This window comes from Lampetra planeri, chromosome 27, assembly GCF_965212315.1.
Source record: "Lampetra planeri chromosome 27, kcLamPlan1.2.h2, whole genome shotgun sequence".
Taxonomy (NCBI): Eukaryota; Metazoa; Chordata; class Hyperoartia; order Petromyzontiformes; family Petromyzontidae; genus Lampetra; species Lampetra planeri.
In genome coordinates, this window is record NC_136133.1 from 6,646,344 (window position 1) to 6,664,573 (window position 18,230).

The 18,230-nt window shown below is 51.7% G+C and overlaps 1 protein-coding gene across 1 annotated transcript; it reads left to right on the plus strand.

Moving 5' to 3' along the window:
* The first annotated feature begins 2,137 nt into the window (after positions 1-2,137).
* Positions 2,138-15,663, plus strand: LOC144728078 (55 kDa erythrocyte membrane protein-like). Its single transcript, XM_078607368.1, has 10 exons — positions 2,138-2,429; positions 3,374-3,447; positions 4,262-4,386; positions 7,323-7,385; positions 8,433-8,539; positions 10,538-10,618; positions 10,739-10,819; positions 12,095-12,357; positions 13,379-13,462; positions 14,994-15,663. Exons 2-10 carry the CDS (start codon positions 3,376-3,378, stop codon positions 15,144-15,146), a joined length of 1,029 nt encoding a protein of 342 aa, XP_078463494.1. The 5' UTR covers positions 2,138-2,429; positions 3,374-3,375; the 3' UTR covers positions 15,147-15,663.
* The last annotated feature ends 2,567 nt before the right edge of the window (positions 15,664-18,230 follow it).

The following is an 18,230-nucleotide window of genomic DNA, read 5'->3' on the forward strand; positions in this document are numbered from 1 at the left end:
TATTTCCCTTCTACGTGACTTTATCGAAAGAACCAAGAAGATGAATCCCTGCAGTCACGAAAGCTTTAAATCGGAACTGGAGTCTGTGCGTTCTCTCCACCTGTTCTGCATGGTCCTCTGGTTTCCTCCTCCCATAGCGAATCCCACACCCACAGTGTTAACTGGTAGTGGTCAAACCACAGCTAAACCTACACCCACAGTGGATCAGGAAGTGGACAAATCGCATGGGAATGCCGCGAGACATCGCCTGCAAATGACTCGTTTGGGATAGCTCAACGCAGTGGCATATCACCAGAGGTGTGGACTCGAGTCATGTGACTTGGACTCGAGTCAGACTCGAGTCATGAATTTGATGACTTGCGACTCGACTTGGACTTGCATAACAATGACTTTGTCCCACCTATGAGATGTGGACTCGAGTCATGTGACTTGGACTCGAGTCAGACTCGAGTCATGAATTTGATGACTTGCGACTCGACTTGGACTTGCATAACAATGACTTTGTCCCACCTCTGCATATCACGTGGGAATGTATAGCAGCCAAATACTCAAAGCGCACGTTTATAAATGTGGAGGGAAAACCCGGAGAAAAATCCACGCGACCAGGGGTCGAGAGAGAGAGAGACACGCAAACTACAAATACACATCTTCTTGGTTCTTTCGGTAAAGTCACGTAGAAGGGAAGTAATAAAATAATAAAAATAAAACATAATAAAACAATTCTCACAACGTTTTTATTTTTATTATTTATTTTTATTATTTTATTACTTCCCTTCTACGTGACTTTACCGAAAGAACCAAGAAGATGAATCCCTGCAGTCACGAAAGCTTTAAATACAAATACACAGCAGCAGCAGGCGTCAGGGTCGGGATCGAACCCACGATCTCCTGTATACCAGGCGAGGTAGTTAACAGCTCGCCACCACGGCGCCCACACACACACATAGGGGTCGTCCATAAATGACGTCACGCAATTTTGGACGATTTTTGACCCCCCCAAAAAAATATGACGTCACAAAGCTCTGCCCCCCCCCAAAAAAATAAAACATGGTTCAAATCGCTTTAAACTATTGTCATTGTAGTGCGTATTTAATGTGGCGCTGCACTCTGATGTTGTAGGAGAAAGTATTTATTAAAAAGTCTATTTAATTAAGTAGAACGTGTTGACTATATTTATTTAAAGTTGCGCATTTTGATGTGACGTCACATTTCTCACACCCCCCCCCTCGTCACACATCGTCACAAATGTCTGACCCCCCCCCCCCAGGTGCGTGACGTCATTTATGGACGGCCTCATAGCAGCAGCAGAAAAGTCTCCGAGTGAGAAAACTCTTGAGGCTCTGTGATGCTTTCGTGGGTTAACGAGCACAATAATAAAGTAATATAGACGTTAGCAGATCGTACAATTTTTCGATTTAAAGCTTTCGTGACTTTAGGGATTCATAGTCTTGATTCTTTCGGTAAAGTCACGTAGAAGGGAAATTAAAAAAAACAATAAAATTCTCACGAAAACCACACCTGATGATGATTGCTTGTGTTGCAATCGAAACGTCGTGAGAATTTTAGCATCTATCAGGTGTGGTTTTCGTGAGAATTTGATTGTTTTTTTTTATTATTTCCTTTCTATGTGACTTTACCGAAAGAATCAAGAATACGTGTATTTTGTTTTATTTTTGTTATTTTATTATTTTCCTTCTACGTGACTTTACCGAAAGAACCAAGAATACGTGTATTTTACTGTTTTTATTATTTTACTATTTCCCTTCTACGTGACCTTACCGAAATAACCAAGAATAAGATCGAAACAACATTAATAATAAATAATTATACGTAGCGCTGAAACCCAACAACTCGCGTGCTCGAAAACAACGTCACGTGACCGATCAGCTGCTCGCGAGTCACGCGCCCACGGACTGAACCATCGATCGCCGCGGGTTCGTGTGTAAATGTCTAAAACTCGACAATTATTGCCACCGAAGCGCATTTCTCTCCTTTAGATTTAAACAAACAGTCAACTCTTCACCTCATCTCCTTTTAATAAATCTACGTTGTCGTTATCCTCCTAGTTAGTTGAGTTTTTACGCGGTTGTTACTAAACCCCCCCCCTCCCCCTCCTTACCCGTCGTTCGGGCCCAGATGGTCTCGCCCGTTCCGCTGAGTCGGCGCTCCGTCGGTGATCCGCGTCTCGCCTCCAATTCGGCGTGGGGGAGGCTTTATTATTTTATTATTCTTCGCATTATTGCGATCTCGGAACAAAGTCCGCCGCAACGATAAGGAAAAGTAGGAACGGTTTAAAAAAAAAAACATTTTAAAGACGCGGTGGTTTTCGTTATTTATTTATTTAACAGCGCGACCGCGGACTTTCGACTCCCGTTCACTGGGGCAGAGCGCGGCGGCGAGGTTGAAACCCAAGGAACCTGCTCACAGCGGTAACGCGTCTCTGTGTGTCTCTCTGTGTGTCCCTGTGTCTTTGTGTGTCTCTGTGTCTTTGTGGGTCTCTGTGTCTCTGTGTGTGTCCCTGTGTGTCTCTGTGTCTTTGTGGGTCTCTGTGGGTCTCTGTGTGTCTCTCTGTGGGTCCCTGTGTGTCCCTGTGTGGGTCTGTGTCTCTGTGGGTCTCTGTGTGTCTCTGTGGGTCTCTGTGTGTCTCTGTGGGTCTCTGTGTGTCTCTGTGTGTGTCTCTGTGTGTGTCCCTGTGTGTCTCTGTGTCTTTGTGGGTCTCTGTGTCTCTGTGTGTGTCCCTGTGTGTCTCTCAGTGGGTCTGTGTGTCTCTGTGTGTGTCCCTGTGTCTCTCTGTGTCTCTGTGTGTGTCCCTGTGTGTCTCTCAGTGGGTCTGTGTGTCTCTGTGTCTCTGTGTGTGTCCCTGTGTGTCTCTCAGTGGGTCTGTGTGTATCTGTGTGTCCCTGTGTGTCTCTCTGTGTGTCTCTGTGTGTGTCTGTGTGTGTCTCTGTGGGTCTCTGTGGGTATCTGTGTGTCTCTGTGGGTCTGTGTGTGTCTCTGTGTGTCCCCGGTGTGTCTCTGTGTGTCCCTGTGTGTCTCTGTGTGTGTCCCTGTGTGTGTCCCTGTGTGTCTCTGTGTCTTGGTGTGTCTCTCTGTGTGTGTCTCTGCGTGTCTCCCACGTGTCTCTGTGTCTCTCTGTGTGTCTCCGCGTGTCCCCGTCACCTTGCCTGCCTGTCTCTTTGCCACTGTGCCTGTCTCTGCGTCTATCTCTGCCCCTGTGTCCGTGTCTGTGTCTGCCCGCTGGTCTCCGTGTCTGTCTGCTGGTCTCCGTGTCTGTCTGTGTGTGCGTGTCAGTCCACGTGTCTCTGCATCTCGGTGTCTGCTCGTCTCTGACCCTCTTGTCTGCCTGCCCCTGTCCCCGTGTCTCCCCCACTAGAGATGACGTCGGCGAAGTTGTCGGAGCTGTACCTGGACCACGTGACGCAGGTGTGCAGGGCACGTGCTGTCAAGGTAAGAGGGGTGGGTGGGGGTGGTATCAAGGTCACGGGGGGGGTCACGGTCAAGGTCACCCTGGTGGTAAGGTCAGATAAGAGGTTTCAGGAGGAGTCGGTGCTAGGGGGTTAGGTTTAGGGATGGAGGGTTTAAGCTTAAAGCTCGTGCCATTGTTAGGGTCAAGGTTGGAGTTTCGTATGGAATGTGTGTGTGCTGAACTTCTTTCGCACCGTACGTAGCCAACCCGAGTTGGCGTTATGGTTTGAGTTGGGGGCCAGGTATAATGTTCGAGTTGGGTAAGGGTTAGGGACTTTGGTTCGGGTTGTTATGAGGGTAGTAGGAGTTGGGGTTAGGGAATCGGGTCAGGGTTTGTGTCAGGGTTAAGTAGAGGCTAGGGTTAGTGGTTAAGTCTGGATTTGAAGCTTTCGTGACTGCAGGAATCCATATTCTTTGGTTCTTTCGGTAAAGTCACGTAGGTAGAAATAAAATAAAATAAATCACGACGTTTCGGGCGCAACACAAGATTAGCGTTATTGTTTGGGTTGTGGCGAGGACTAGAGTTCAGGCTCGGGGTAAGTGTTAGGATCAGACTCGAGTTCGAGTGTTAGGATTGGGCCTCTGCCATATAGTCGGGGTTATGAGTCTGGGTTTGGCGTCAACGGTTGCGTCAACGTTATCCTTCACGCTTTCTCCCAAATGGTTAACGTCACCTCTATTGGTGCCGGTGTGGTGACTGTGACTTGGCCTTCGTGAACGTTTAATGTAAAGTGTCTCTGACCTGGCCATTATGTTCCCCCCCCCGCCGCCCCCCCGCGGCTTTTCTTGCACCCAGACGTTCGTGCGTGCCCAGTTCAACTTTGACCCAAAGTCGCAGGGCGTCCTGAACCGTCCCCACGACGGTCTCGCCTTCCGCAGCGGCGACGTCCTCCGCGTGAAGTCGCGCGCCAAGTGGGACTGGTGAGCCTCGCCACCTTGTCTCCACTGCTGGATGAAGGTCTCCACGCGTCGTCGCTGCCGACGTCGCCAACCGTCGGGCTCCCGCGCGTACAAACCGAATCTGTGGCTTCCGTCGGCCACGGTGGCTAGGAGATGTTAACTACCTCACCTGGTATACAGAAGGTCGTGTGTTCGATCCCGACCCTGACGCTTCCTGTATATTTGGAGTTTGCATGTCTCTCTCCCTGTAATCGTGTGGATTTTTATCCAGGTCCTCCAGTTTGTCCCTACACATTTAGAATCAACATGCCTTTAGAGTTTTAGATTTGAAGCTTTCGTGACTGCAAGGATTCATATTCTTAGGTTTTTTCGGTAAAGTCACGTAGGTAAAAAATTTTAATTAATAAAAGTCAAATAAAAAATTTAATAAAAATCACGACGTTTCGGAGGCAACACAAGCCTCCGTCTTCAGGTGGAACCGTCACAGCACGATAGCTGTATCATGTGACGGTTCCACCTGAAGACGGAGGCTTGTGTTGCCTCCGAAACGTCGTGATTTTTATTAAATTTTTTATTTGACTTTTATTAATTAAAATTTTTTACCTACGTGACTTTACCGGAAAAACCTAAGAATATGAATGCCTTTAGAGTGTTTGGCTGCTATAAATGTCCGCATGATAAGCCACTTCGTTGGGTTATCATTTATGGCCAGGTCAATTTTGAAGAAGAGCTATATAGCTGAGTGGGCCTTACCTGCTTAAAAAAAAAGTAGTTTAAAAAAAAAATAGTCCTTTGCGCACTTTCACACTTTCGCTCCGTTTTCTTTGGTCGCTGTCCGTCAGAATTTTGATCCAAATTTCATAGCTTGTCAACCCACTTGCCTGCTCACCTGCGTATCCGCGCGCTCACCTGTTCACTTGTTCCTTAATCTGCATGTCTACTCACCTGCTCAACCACTTCCTTATCTGTGTGTTTACTCACTCACCTGACTCACCCCCTCACTGCTTGTCTGCACTTTCACGGTAACGCTATAAGATGTTCTCCCAACATTGTGTTGGAGAAACCAAAGGCGTGAACTTAGCGGCGAAAACATTGGCTGTCTTCAGGTTTTCCTTCAGATCTGGCCATCGCGACGTCCGTGGGAGACGAACGGCAGCACACGAGAGTTTAGCTCGACAAAGAGGGCTGCGGATCGGGGCGTGACATAAATCTGAGCAAATTTCAAGTACAACGAGTTCGCTATCCAAATTGAGACATCCCGTCACCTGCAATGTAGATTTAAACCGGCTCTGCTGGCCTGCCTGGTAGGTGGTTCCTCTGGGTGTTGCTGTAATAGAGCTGCCTAATGGCTACGATCGGTGTAACTATACACGTGGTAAGTTTTTTTAACTTGTCACCACGGAACATTTCTAAAATTGTGATTCTCATCAGGGCTCCATGGTGTTAACAAGTGCAGTCTCCAACTCGTGTCATCCACACCTCTGTGTTTTAGCTCTGAAAAAATTAACCCGTAAAAACAAAGTTTTTCACTGTAAATCCTTTATATGCGTGGCATCGGTTTTATTTTATTATTCATTTCTGTTTTTCTTGAGTAAGAATTTCACTTTTATCACATTGGTATTTTAAATTAAATATGAAATGTTTTTTTTCCTAAAAAGTGGAAAATTTTGGAAAACATTTTTTCACGAAAATAAATTGTCACGCACAACGAGTCTGTGTGCAAAATTTCAGCTCGATTGGATCACGGGAAGTGGGTTAAAAAACTACCGAAAGATTTGCACGGTCGTAAGCGCGCAAGCAAGCAAGTGAACTTAATATAAAGGATTTAAAAAGGACCATTGCCTGAAACATCGCCTATTCGTATAATTTAAGGCCGCAATGTTGTTGACGATGTCTTTGAGTGTTGTTGTATAATCTGGGTAATTTTCGCATCAGATCACTGAAAACAAATATGTGACCAAGTCCAATCGTGAACACATTTGGCATGGTTGTGGGTAACAGGGAGACACGATACAGCTTCAGAATGGGGGGGTCACTGCGTCCAACGGCTTACAAGTTATGGGTCATTGCAAACAAAATATGTTTTTCAAGTTCAACATTACAGGCCATTGGAGGTGGTCAGATTTTGGGCCCCGAGTGAGTTGACATGAAACGACCCAAATGTCCCTCTACTCCAGGTTGGCAGAGAGTAATCCCCAAGGGGCAGATAAAAGCAGTTACTATTTTGTGGATCGTCTAACAGCGATTGTGTGTGTGTACGGACCTCAGCGCTTGTCGTGGGCATATGAAAATACCAGCAATGGGCGTTGAGCGTGACCTGACATGTATATACACGCAGATAGGGATACAGAGACACTTGGACGCACGCACGGGAGACGAGAGACACACATCTGAATAAATATTAAATTTCGATTTAAAGCTTTCGTGACTGCAGGGATTCATCGTCTTCGTTATTTTGGTAAAGTCACATGTTTCGGACGCTGTCTTTCCGACAGCCCTGTTCTTCACCTGAGGGCAGCTGCTTGCGTTGTGGCCGAAACGTCGTGAGAATTGTATTTTATAATGTTTTATTTTTATTATTTTATTATTTCCCTTCTACGTGACTTTACCGAAAGAACCAAGAAGATGAATAAATATTATACCTCGCTAACCTCGTCAGACCGTTGGGGCAGGTGCTGTTGGCGAGCACCTATGAGAGTTGCCACGGCACACGTGGGGGTGGATACCCAGCACCATGCCCAGCCGCCTTTGTCTCCCTGGTGGCGATGTTTGCACACTGCACATGGTACTCATTTGAGGCTGAGTCGACCTAGGGGAGACCCAGGACCGGTTCAGATAATCGTCTCTGTTACACACAATCACGTGCACACACACACACACGTACACGAACGGACAGACGCACACGCGCAGACGTGAGTACTCTTATAACGAATGTTCTCAATCAACTTGTTTTGCAGGTGGGAGGGGGAGACGGAAGATGGTTCGACCGGGATGATACCCTCCCGAGACCTGGTGGAATGGTACAGTCCAACAGATTCAGACTTGCACACAGACAGATCCCCCCCCCACCCACCCACCATTGCCTTCTATAAACTGTTGAGCCAAGTGCTGTTAACATTTGCCTATAAAGACTGCATGGACTATGAGTGGGGTGGTAGAAACACTCTTCCCAGTACTGATGTTTACACACATCGCACCGCATACTCATTGAAGGCTGCGTCGACCTAGGGAAGGCCCCAGGACTGGGTTGGAATATCACTGGCTTCTGTTGTGTTTGTGTACGCGTGTGTACGCATGTTTGTTTGTGTGTGAATGCGGGGAGTGGTGGTGCAACGGTTTGCACACTGTGCTGCTGAACCCCGCAGCCTTAGATTGGTTCCTGGCCATAGCTAACATCGGTGTTGAGAAATATCTGAACCGGACCTGGGCACAATCCAGGTCAACTCGGGGTGAAAACATCAGCATTGGGGACACTAAACCATTTATTGAGATTTTTACCAGGTAAGACCCACTGAGCAATATATCTCTATCACAAATGATAGCATCAGACCTTCAGCTCAAAAGAGGTGACCGAATGTGTGGTGGTTATGTTGTCGTGGCTTTGTCATAATTGGGACTCATCAGTACAAGGACGTCCAGCAAAGTTCGCTGCTGCCGTATTAAAAAAAAACGAAAAAAATATTAATTTTACCCGGTAAGGCCCACTGAGCTATACAGCTCTTTTTAATAAGCGACCTGGCCACAAATTATAGCCCAACTAAGTGGTTTATCACGTGGCAATTTATAGCAGCCAAATAATCTGTGGAGAGAAAAAACAGAGGACCCGGAGAAAAATCCACGCAACCACGGGGGAGAGAGACATGCACACTCCAAATATACAGCAGCAGGTGTCAGGGTGGGGATCAAACCCACGACCTCCTGCGTACCAGGCGAGGGAGTTAACATCTCGCCACCGCGGGACCCCGAAGGCGGCCGTGCCGGCCTTTCGAGGCGCTCGCTCACAGCACTTGCCCCAATGGTCCATTAAAGGCTACACGGGGGGTCTTTGTCTTGTTTGTCTCTCTCAGTCACAGCGTGAGCTCCAAACCTGCCGAGCCTCAGCCCAAGTCCAGCTTCCTGGGTTTGACCCGGGCCAAAGGCTTGCGCGGACCCTACATGGCCCAGCACTGCTCGGGTACAATTGCCCTTGCCCACCCACTCGCTCATCTACTCACCTCCGTGTCTACCCACTCGCCAGCGAGTCCACCCACCCACTCACCTCCGTGTCCACCCACCCACTCACCTCCGTGTCCACCCACCCACTCACCTCCGTGTCCACCCACCCACTCACCTCCGTGTCTACCCACTCACCAGCGAGTCGACTCACCCACTCACCAGCGTGTCCACCCACCCACTCACCTCCGTGTCCACCCACCCACTCACCTCCGTGTCCACCCACCCACTCACCTCCGTGTCTACCCACCCACTCACCTCCGTGTCTACCCACTCACCAGCGAGTCGACTCACCCACTCACCAGCGTGTCCACCCACCCACTCACCTCCGTGTCTACCCACCCACTCACCTCCGTGTCCACCCACCCACTCACCTCCGTGTCTACCCACTCACTCACCTCCGTGTCTACCCACTCACCAGCGAGTCGACTCACCCACTCACCAGCGTGTCCACCCACCCACTCACCTCCGTGTCCACCCACCCACTCACCTCCGTGTCTACCCACCCATTCACCTCCGTGTCCACCCACCCACTCACCAGCGAGTCGACCCACCCACTCACCAGCGAGTCGACTCACCCACTCGCCAGCGAGTCGACTCACCCACTCGCCAGCGTGTCCACCCACCCACTCACCTCCGTGTCCACCCACCCACTCACCTCCGTGTCCACCCACCCACTCACCTCCGTGTCCACCCACCCACTCACCTCCGTGTCTACCCACCCACTCGCCAGCGTGTCCACCCACCCACTCGCCTCCGTGTCCACCCACCCACTCGCCTCCGTGTCCACCCACCCACTCGCCTCCGTGTCCACCCACCCACTCACCTCCGTGTCCACCCACCCACTCACCTCCGTGTCCACCCACCCACTCACCTCCGTGTCTACCCACCCACTCGCCAGCGTGTCCACCCACCCACTCGCCTCCGTGTCCACCCACCCACTCGCCTCCGTGTCCACCCACCCACTCACCTCCGTGTCTACCCACCCACTCACCTCCGTGTCCACCCACCCACTCACCTCCGTGTCCACCCACCCACTCACCTCCGTGTCTACCCACCCACTCACCTCCGTGTCTACCCACCCACTCACCTCCGTGTCCACCCACCCACTCACCTCCGTGTCCACCCACCCACTCACCTCCGTGTCTACCCACCCACTCACCTCCGTGTCTACACACCCACTCACCTCCGTGTCTACCCACCCACTCACCTCCGTGTCTACCCACCCACTCACCTCCGTGTCTACACACCCACTCACCTCCGTGTCTACCCACCCATTCACCTCCGTGTCCACCCACCCACTCACCTCCGTGTCCACCCACCCACTCACCAGCGTGTCCACCCACCCACTCACCTCCGTGTCCACCCACCCACTCACCTCCGTGTCTACACACCCACTCACCTCCGTGTCCACCCACTCACCAGCGTGTCCACCCACCCACTCACCTCCGTGTCCACCCACCCACTCACCTCCGTGTCCACCCACCCACTCACCTCCGTGTCTACACACCCACTCACCTCCGTGTCTACCCACCCACTCACCTCCGTGTCCACCCACCCACTCACCTCCGTGTCCACCCACCCACTCACCTCCGTGTCTACCCACCCACTCACCTCCGTGTCTACCCACCCACTCACCTCCGTGTCTACCCACCCACTCACCTCCGTGTCTACCCACCCACTCACCTCCGTGTCCACCCACCCACTCACCAGCGAGTCGACTCGCCCACTCGCCAGCGTGTAGTCACCCACTCGCCAGCGAGTCTACTCCCGCACTTGCTTACGCACCTGGTCCTCGCTCTACGTAACCAACCGATTAGCACGGTTGGTTACGTACTGTGCTTACATCACACATCGTTTACTCGCTCACCTGCTCGTTTACTCACTCACTGTCTCGCCTGCGCGTCTCCTCGCTCACCCACTCGATATTTGCTTTCTGCCCATGCGGTGCGGTGCGCAGTGTTCGACGATCTGGACACGCTATCGTACGAGGAGGTCGTCAAGCTTCCTCCGTTCCCACGGAGAACCCTCGTGCTGCTGGGTGAGATGAGCGCAGCCCACGGATATTTCGCTTGCTGCGACGTCCGGCTCAGAAACCCTTCCTGCCTATGCCTGACTGCCCCCCCCCCCCTCTCTCTTTCCCCCTCCCCACTCCCCCCAGGAGCTCCCGGTGTCGGCAGGAGTCATATTAAGTCCGTACTGCTCTCCACCGACCCTGACACGTTCAAGACTCCGGTGCTCTGTGAGTAATGAGCCTTGCATACAGATACAGCAGTCCCTCGGTTAACGTTTTTAATCCGTTCCACGAAAGCTACTTTTAACTGAATTTACTATGAATCGAATAGAGGAATTGCATGTTGATAGCATTAATCCATTCAAAGCCAGAGAGCTGTTTCTGCTTCCAGCGCACAAAAGGTAATATGAGCAAGTCTCGAGGCCTAAAGCTCATAAATGGGTGTCTCTGATTGGCTGAGGGCATGGCTCAGCCCACTTACGAGTGCTCTGATTGGCTGAAATTAGCACCCGCGTATCGTAAAGTAAACATGCCGTTAATCAAAATGTTAAAATTAGTCGAAACTATGGAGTTCTATGGGAGGCGGAAACAAACTGTGAACCGATATCGCTGTTAACTGAGGGACTACTCTACCAAACTTAACTAAATATTTTTTTTATTTTACCTGGTAAGGCCCCACTGAGCTATGTAGCTCTTTTTCAGATGCGACCTGGCCACAAATGATAAATTAACAAAGTGGCTTATCGCGTGGACATTTATAGCAGCCAAATACTCTAAATGCGCGTTGATTCTTCATGCGGAGGGAAAAAACGGAGGGCCCGTAGAAAAATCCGCGAGACCACGGGGAGAGTGAACATGCAAACTCCAAATATATGGCCCTCGTGAGTTGGGATCAATCCCACGACTTCCTGCATATCAGGCCGCGGGTGAGTTAACATCTCGCCACCGCGGCGGTGGGGAACGCGAGGTTATGGGTTGGTTTGAGGGCGACGCCGAGTGAGGCCCGGTTGCTCAGGAGATGTGGAGCCGGCACTGCTGAGATGCCGAGTTTGGATTCCGATTTCATCGGCCCCCAGCTGATTTAGACAGTCAGGTGTTGTCAGACCGGTCGCCTACGACTGCACAAAAGAACCGTCACATTAATTTTTTTACTTGAACATGCATCTCACAGGGTGTGGAACGGAGGTCACATGACGAAAGGATAATGGTGGAAGCTCTGCGACGTCCACTTCCACGGGCTGATTCACTAACGCAAAGGGTCGCGCTGCCCTCTGCGAGCGTTCTAAATGGATCCGTTGGCTCGCGAAGACGCACTGCTCATTGCGCAATCGGGATAAATCTGGGGAAGGGAGATCACTCCGCAAGTGGACAGGCGGCATTCTCTATCTCGGCTGCAGAGCCCATCGGCGACCAGCCTGTAACTGTCAAAGAACCGCCAACGGGCTCGCTGCGTTGACGCCAGAAGGGTCGGTCAAGTTTTTTTTTTTCACCGAACTCCCTCAGACACGACGGAGCACCCAACCTCTCCGAACGGCGACGCTGCCCCCAACTCCGGGGCAGGGGCGGCACCGGGGAAAGCGGGTGGGGCTGCGCAAGATTCTGGCCCGTATCAGCTGGTGTCGGACGTGGAGATGCGTGGGTGGGTGACGCGTGGGGAGATGGTGGAGTACGGGAACCACGGGGAGGCCATGCTGGGCCTGCGCCTCCAGTGTGTGCGTGACATCATGCAGGGAGACGCCGTGTGCGTGCTCGATGTGCAACCGCAGGTGAGCGCTGCCCTGCGCACCAGCCGTGAGCTCACTTCCTATGGGTGCCGTGTGAGGTCACTTCCTGTGCGCGCAGTGTGAGGTCACTTCCTGCGTGCGCTGTGTGAGGTCACTTCCTGCATGCGCTGTGTGAGGTCACTTCCTGCATGCGCAGTGAGGTCACTTCCTGCGTGCGCTGTGTGAGGTAATTTCCTGCTTGCGCTGTGTGAGGTAATTTCCTGCTTGCGCTGTGTGAGGTCATTTCCTGCTTGCGCTGTGTGAGGTCACTTCCTGTGCACGGTGTGTGAGGTCACTTCCTTTGTGGACCATGTGAAGTGAATGTGCGTGGTGTGAGGTCATTTCCTGTGCATAGCATGAAAGGTCACTTCCTGTGTGCTTCGTGAGATTCCTTGAAGTATGAGATCACTTCCTGTATGTGATGATGTAATGTCACTTCCTGCGAGCAGTAGATGGAAGGTGCGTATGTAGGAGATGGAGTGCCTGTGTGCGCTATCAATCTGAAGCCATGTGCATCTTTATTGCATGGAATTCCATGAACCAGTTCCCTTGGATGCTGCGTGCTGTCCTAGGTGGTCTCTCATTAAAAAAAATTGCATTTATGTCACAAAAAATAAAGTACACTCCCCGCGCGTTTGCCGTTCATATACAGATGATTCTTGGTTCGAACCCAGCGGCCGCCCTGGTTAATAGTGCCACTGTTTCAAAGTTGACGTTCAGAATCCCGTGACGTTACTCGAAGCCACTGTGTGCTGGGGTCATGGTCTAGACATGAAAACTCTCATTTTACCTCATTGGGTCAAAGCCCCATACCAACATTGCCCCGCTACTGTGAAACTACAGCAGACTAATACTCTTGTGTGAAACACAGCACCTTCGTGATAGCCTAGCGCTGTAGGAAAGCGCAAATTCAATTGAATTTTATTCTAGAGTTTGTGCTTGACTTTGTGAGGTGAGCAAGCGAGCGAGTGAGGGTCAGTCAACCCCCTGCTCCCTGACCTGGAGTTGCGTGTCATGCCCCCAGGCCCTGAAGGTTCTACGCTCGCCCGACTTTGCGCCCTTCGTCGTGTTCGTGGCTCCGCCAGCCAGCATCGGCGAGGCCTTCCAGGTACCGGCGTCACGTGACCAGTCCCCCAACGGGTCACACGATCGCACCCCGTGAGCCGCCGTTCGTTGACGTGGCATCACACGACATAGGGAGAGGCCGAGACTTGCAGCCTGGGTGCGTAGTTGCTAGAGTGGAGTTCTTGCAGGTTTGCATTGTGTGTGTGTGTGTTAAGTGAAAGGGACATTGTAGTCGCTCCAGGGCGAACGAGGGTTAAGTAAATATCGAACATTGCATCTCGTGTTTCAAATGACTCAAGAACTGCATAGTATGGTATTATTTTACCAGGTAAGGCCCACTGAGCTCTATAGGTCTATTTCACAAACGACCTCGCTATGTATATTCTTGGTTCTTATTATTTCCCTTCTACGTGACTTTACCGAAAGAACCACGAATATGAATCCCTGCAGTCACGAAAGCTTTAAATCAAGAGCTGGCTATGACAAATGATCGCTCAACGAAGTGGCTTATCACGTGGAAATTTATAAAAAGCCAAATACTCTTAAGGGCATGTTTCTAAATGTGGAGCGAAAAACCGGAGGATGCGTAGAAAATTCCACGCCACCACGGGAAGAGAAACATGCAAACTCCAAATACACAGCAGGCGTCGGGGTTTAAACCGAACCCACGACCTCCTGCATACCAGGCGAGGGAGATAGCATCTCGCCACCGTGGCATCAAAATACTTTTGCACGAATGCGACACCGTCGACCGACAGCAGCAGTGACACAGCCAGACAAGAGGACCATAGTGCACTTTGTCAGGAACTGCTGATGGTTTTTACATAATGCACAGAGGTCGTGTGTGCGTTACGCATGTCTGTGCGTGGTTGGAAACTCGTGATTTACCACGCCCGCACTATTATTCCATTATGATTATGGCTTTTTCTCGTCATTTACAGATTTCATTACTGATTCTTGTCCGCGAGAATAGATTATTCAGAGTCTAGCCAAATGATACCTATCGGCTAATGGAGCTAGCGAGATGGACAGTACAAACGGAAATGTGCGAGATGGACGATACTTACGGGATGGACAGCACAAACCAGGCAGAACAGATGTACAGCAGGAACGGTGCAACGTTTTTACCGTAGAATCAGCGAATTTAAGGTCCGTGCGGTGATCGATTCAAGTTCTCTGGCGGTTAAATACAGGTGGCCGTGGTGCAGAGGTCGCAAACGGGTTTTGATTCCTTACCCCCCGTACGCGTACCCGGCCGCACCAGGGTCGCAAACGGGTACCCGTACCCGGCCGGGTATCGGGTAGGGTACGGGTACGGGTACCCGATTGCGACATCTGGGATGAAGCCATGTTGCAGTCGCGGGTGGGTTGATTCTAGGAACTTGAATTGTGAGAAGAGACAAGACGTTGGGAAATGAGTGACAAACGGTGACTCACCAGTGACTCACGGCCTACCCGTACCCGGCCGGGTACAGGTAGCCGGGTATCGGGTAGGGTACGGGTATCGGGTACCCGATTGTGACCTCTGCCGCGGTGATTAACTCTGGGTGTCCACCCGCCACGCGCGCGTGCAGGCGGAGTCCCGGGAGCTGCAGGCCTCGGTGATGCACCTCGTCGACCTCGTCGTGGTGAACGAGGTGACGCACGACAGCGCCACCCTCATCGCCAGCGCCGTGCGCACCGCCGGGGAGACGCACAACTGGGTGCCGCTCTCCTGGCTCCTGTGAGGGGCACCCAGCCTGGCACGACACCACCCGGCATTGCTCAGTACTGCCTCGCACTACCTGGTATTGCCCAGCAATGCCTAGCAAATGCATGGCATTGCCTAGTAATGCCAAACAATGCCTAGTATTGCAAAGTAGCGCATGGTATTATCTAGCAATGCGTTACATGGCCTAGCAATGCCTGGCATTGCCCCGTTGGCACTGCGTGACATTGCTGGGGCGGTAAGCGTCGCTCCGCTGGGTGGTACCGCACCGTCTGCCTCCGCACCACGCCGCGCGCTTCCCCTGCACGCTCGGCAACTCGGCTCTCTGCTCCGGCAAACCCTTGGGGGCGACGCTGCAATTGCCCCAGCGCTGACGGCCACTGTGCTCCCCCCCCCCCCCCACCCCCCACCAGCACTGCTCTGCGTTGTTGTGTCCCATGTTCTGGGGCGTTTAGCGGCCAGCCGCGTTCGTTCTCACGGTCTCTTTCACGCCGCTTCGTTCCCAAATCACATTTCAAAAATGTTCATTTCTCGTGGCTTGTCTGATTCGTTGATTTTTGTTGCGCAAGTTTCAAATGTTTAACATTCCTGCCGTTGTTGTTGTTGTTGCCGAATTTGATATCGTCTCTCTCGTTCCCGCCATGGGAATGTGGAAATTTCCACAGCTGGCTCAGGGTCACAAACAGGGGGAGAGAAGACGGGCGTTTAGCTGTTCAAACACCAAATAGGTGCCTTTCGCAAGGCATCAGGTCTGCATTAACCACACGTACTTGTGGCAAAACATTATCTCGTAATATATTAATTGTCTCTGAAACTGATTGGTCTACACCAGAGGCAGCATTCTTTATGGCAGGGGTGGGAAACGTCCGGCCCGCGGGCCATATAAGGCCCGCATAATCATTTGGTCTGGCCCTGCCAAGGCAACCGCATGACTCGAAATTCAATAAATCTAGGAGCTTTTTTCATAGCAACATGATGTTATAAATATCCAAATGGCCCTTGGCAGAAAAAAGGTTCCCCACCCCTGTTTATGGCCTTGTCTCACCAGTGTTAGATCAGAGAATGCCAAAAGACAGTAAAAAGTCATCATTTTGGATACTGGAAAAAAGCTCCCATAGACATAGGGGAGGGTAGATTTGACATTTCACTTTAAAGAAACACCAAAAAAAGACGTGGTCCAGAGTTTCACAGCTGAAAGCAATGCCGCGCACCGCCACTTGACTTACTCCCTCAAACGAGGATCAAATCAATCAAACTCTGTATATCAAAATTTCAAAAGTGCAATTTGCGCGTCCGGCCGTTTTACACGGCACGCACACAGCACGCAATGTCGCTCTTTATCCGAAGCTGTTTTGTCCGTCGAACTTTGAGGAACAAAGGGGGCACTGGGACAGGCGAGTCTTCATCGCAAGATCTATGAACTACATTCGAATTTTCCCGTTTCCAAAATGCACACGTGTTTGCCGTCATTTGAGAGTGCATGCTACAACGTGATTTGGAGCGGGGACAATAAGCGTTTATCGGGTTTTTTTTTCTCTCCCAAGCACGTAGCTCGAAACGCCGGACATCGTGCCGAACAGCACGTGGCGATGGCTTGCTGGAGCCATTCCGCGAATGCCTCACGCGGCGGTGAAATTAGCGCCGAGTGGAGGTTCGGGTATCGACGGACGGTCGAATTAGTGCAAAAACGAACTCCATGTTGCCAGTGGTTGTAACCGATCCGATCCATTTGGGGTCAATAAACCCGTACCACAGTCTGGCCCCCACCATAGGAATGTGGAATATCCACTCCTGGCTCAGGGATGTAAACAGGAGAAGGGGTCGCCCTCTCGGCACTTGTTTTTTTGTTGTTGTTGCTGCAAACTCCGTTCCTCGCGCCCCCACCACTCGAAACTGAACTTGTCGAACACGCCGTGCGCGTCAGATGATTGGTAAACTGACGAGTCTGGGGGGGGGGGGGGGGGCTAGTGCCTGGAGGTTAGGAAAGCCCTCCGTGACGAGTTACCTCTTGAGGTCTGAAGTACGTAAACCCTTTTCACGATCTACCACACATTTCCACCTCGACGTTATCAAACGCGGAATATGGTTCGCTCTCACCTTTTACGGGTGACCGAGGCGCGCCGAAATTTCGAAACGCGACCCTGCCAGGTCGTCGAATATTCCCCTCTTCTTCGCGATCGGCGCACCCACGCTGCTTGGTGGTGACGTCGCTGTCGTCATTTGCAGGGGGGGGGCCGTTTGCAACGCAAGTCGTGGAGTCCCAACCGTGGCCCGTGGGCCGTAGCAGGTTACCCCACCCCCCCCGGCGCAAAAACTCACGTGGGTTTTACCGACAAACCTCAACGGTTATCGTACAAAACTGCGGCCGACTTTATGAACTTAAGCACAAAACGTTTCTATGGCAGTTGGTTGACGGTGGTCAGGAGTTTGTTGGGGGGGGGGGGGGGGGGGTGACGGCGCATGGCAAAAGCACTCTCCCCGTTCGGCCCAATAGCCCCTGCGTGCGTGATGCAGTAACGTGGCCTTTCATTGGCCTGTCGGTGTTATCACCGCTAGCAACGCTTCAAAAGGGGGAAAGCCAAACGCGACGTCGAGCCGCGCCCTTCGCCTTGAACTGCCTTTGCGTTTCACCGTTGTTAGCGATCATCAGCATGGCAGAATGGGCCTTTGCCTGTCTACCACCTTGTCCACGTGGCGTCCACCTGCCGACTCTGGGGGGGTGGCGGGGGATGGGGGGGGGGATGATTCAATTCAAGAATCAACATATTTTTCTCGGCATCGCTGTGAATGTAGCGGTCTCGAGTGGCTGCGGGGGGTGACATGTGTTAGACCTATTTCGTAGGACGAATCGACAAAACGTCGACGCGTCCGTTGCAGGCAAACGAACGCCGTGAGCTTAAGACAATCGATATATTGATCCACACCAGTGCATCGCGAACTCTCCCAGCCGACGTGTTCACACCCAGCGCCCCCTTGACTTTGGAGTCTCACGATGCCTTGTTTGGCCCCGTGAGCTCGTGTCGAGTGCGGGGAGCTGCGTTCTCGCTGCCGACTCGAGCCTGGTGGTGGTGGTGAGCGCGTTGTGAACGCTCGTGCCTCGCGT

What these genes read in the sequence shown, in the direction of transcription:
- LOC144728078 (XM_078607368.1), top strand. Translation starts at nt 3,376, where the DNA reads ATGACGTCGGCGAAGTTGTCGGAGCTGTACCTGGACCACGTGACGCAG. An exon ending in TCGCGCGCCAAGTGGGACTG is followed by an intron (nt 4,387 to 7,322) that starts GTGAGCCTCGCC and finishes CTTGTTTTGCAG; the next exon opens with GTGGGAGGGGGAGACGGAAG. An exon ending in TCCCGAGACCTGGTGGAATG is followed by an intron (nt 7,386 to 8,432) that starts GTACAGTCCAAC and finishes TGTCTCTCTCAG; the next exon opens with TCACAGCGTGAGCTCCAAAC.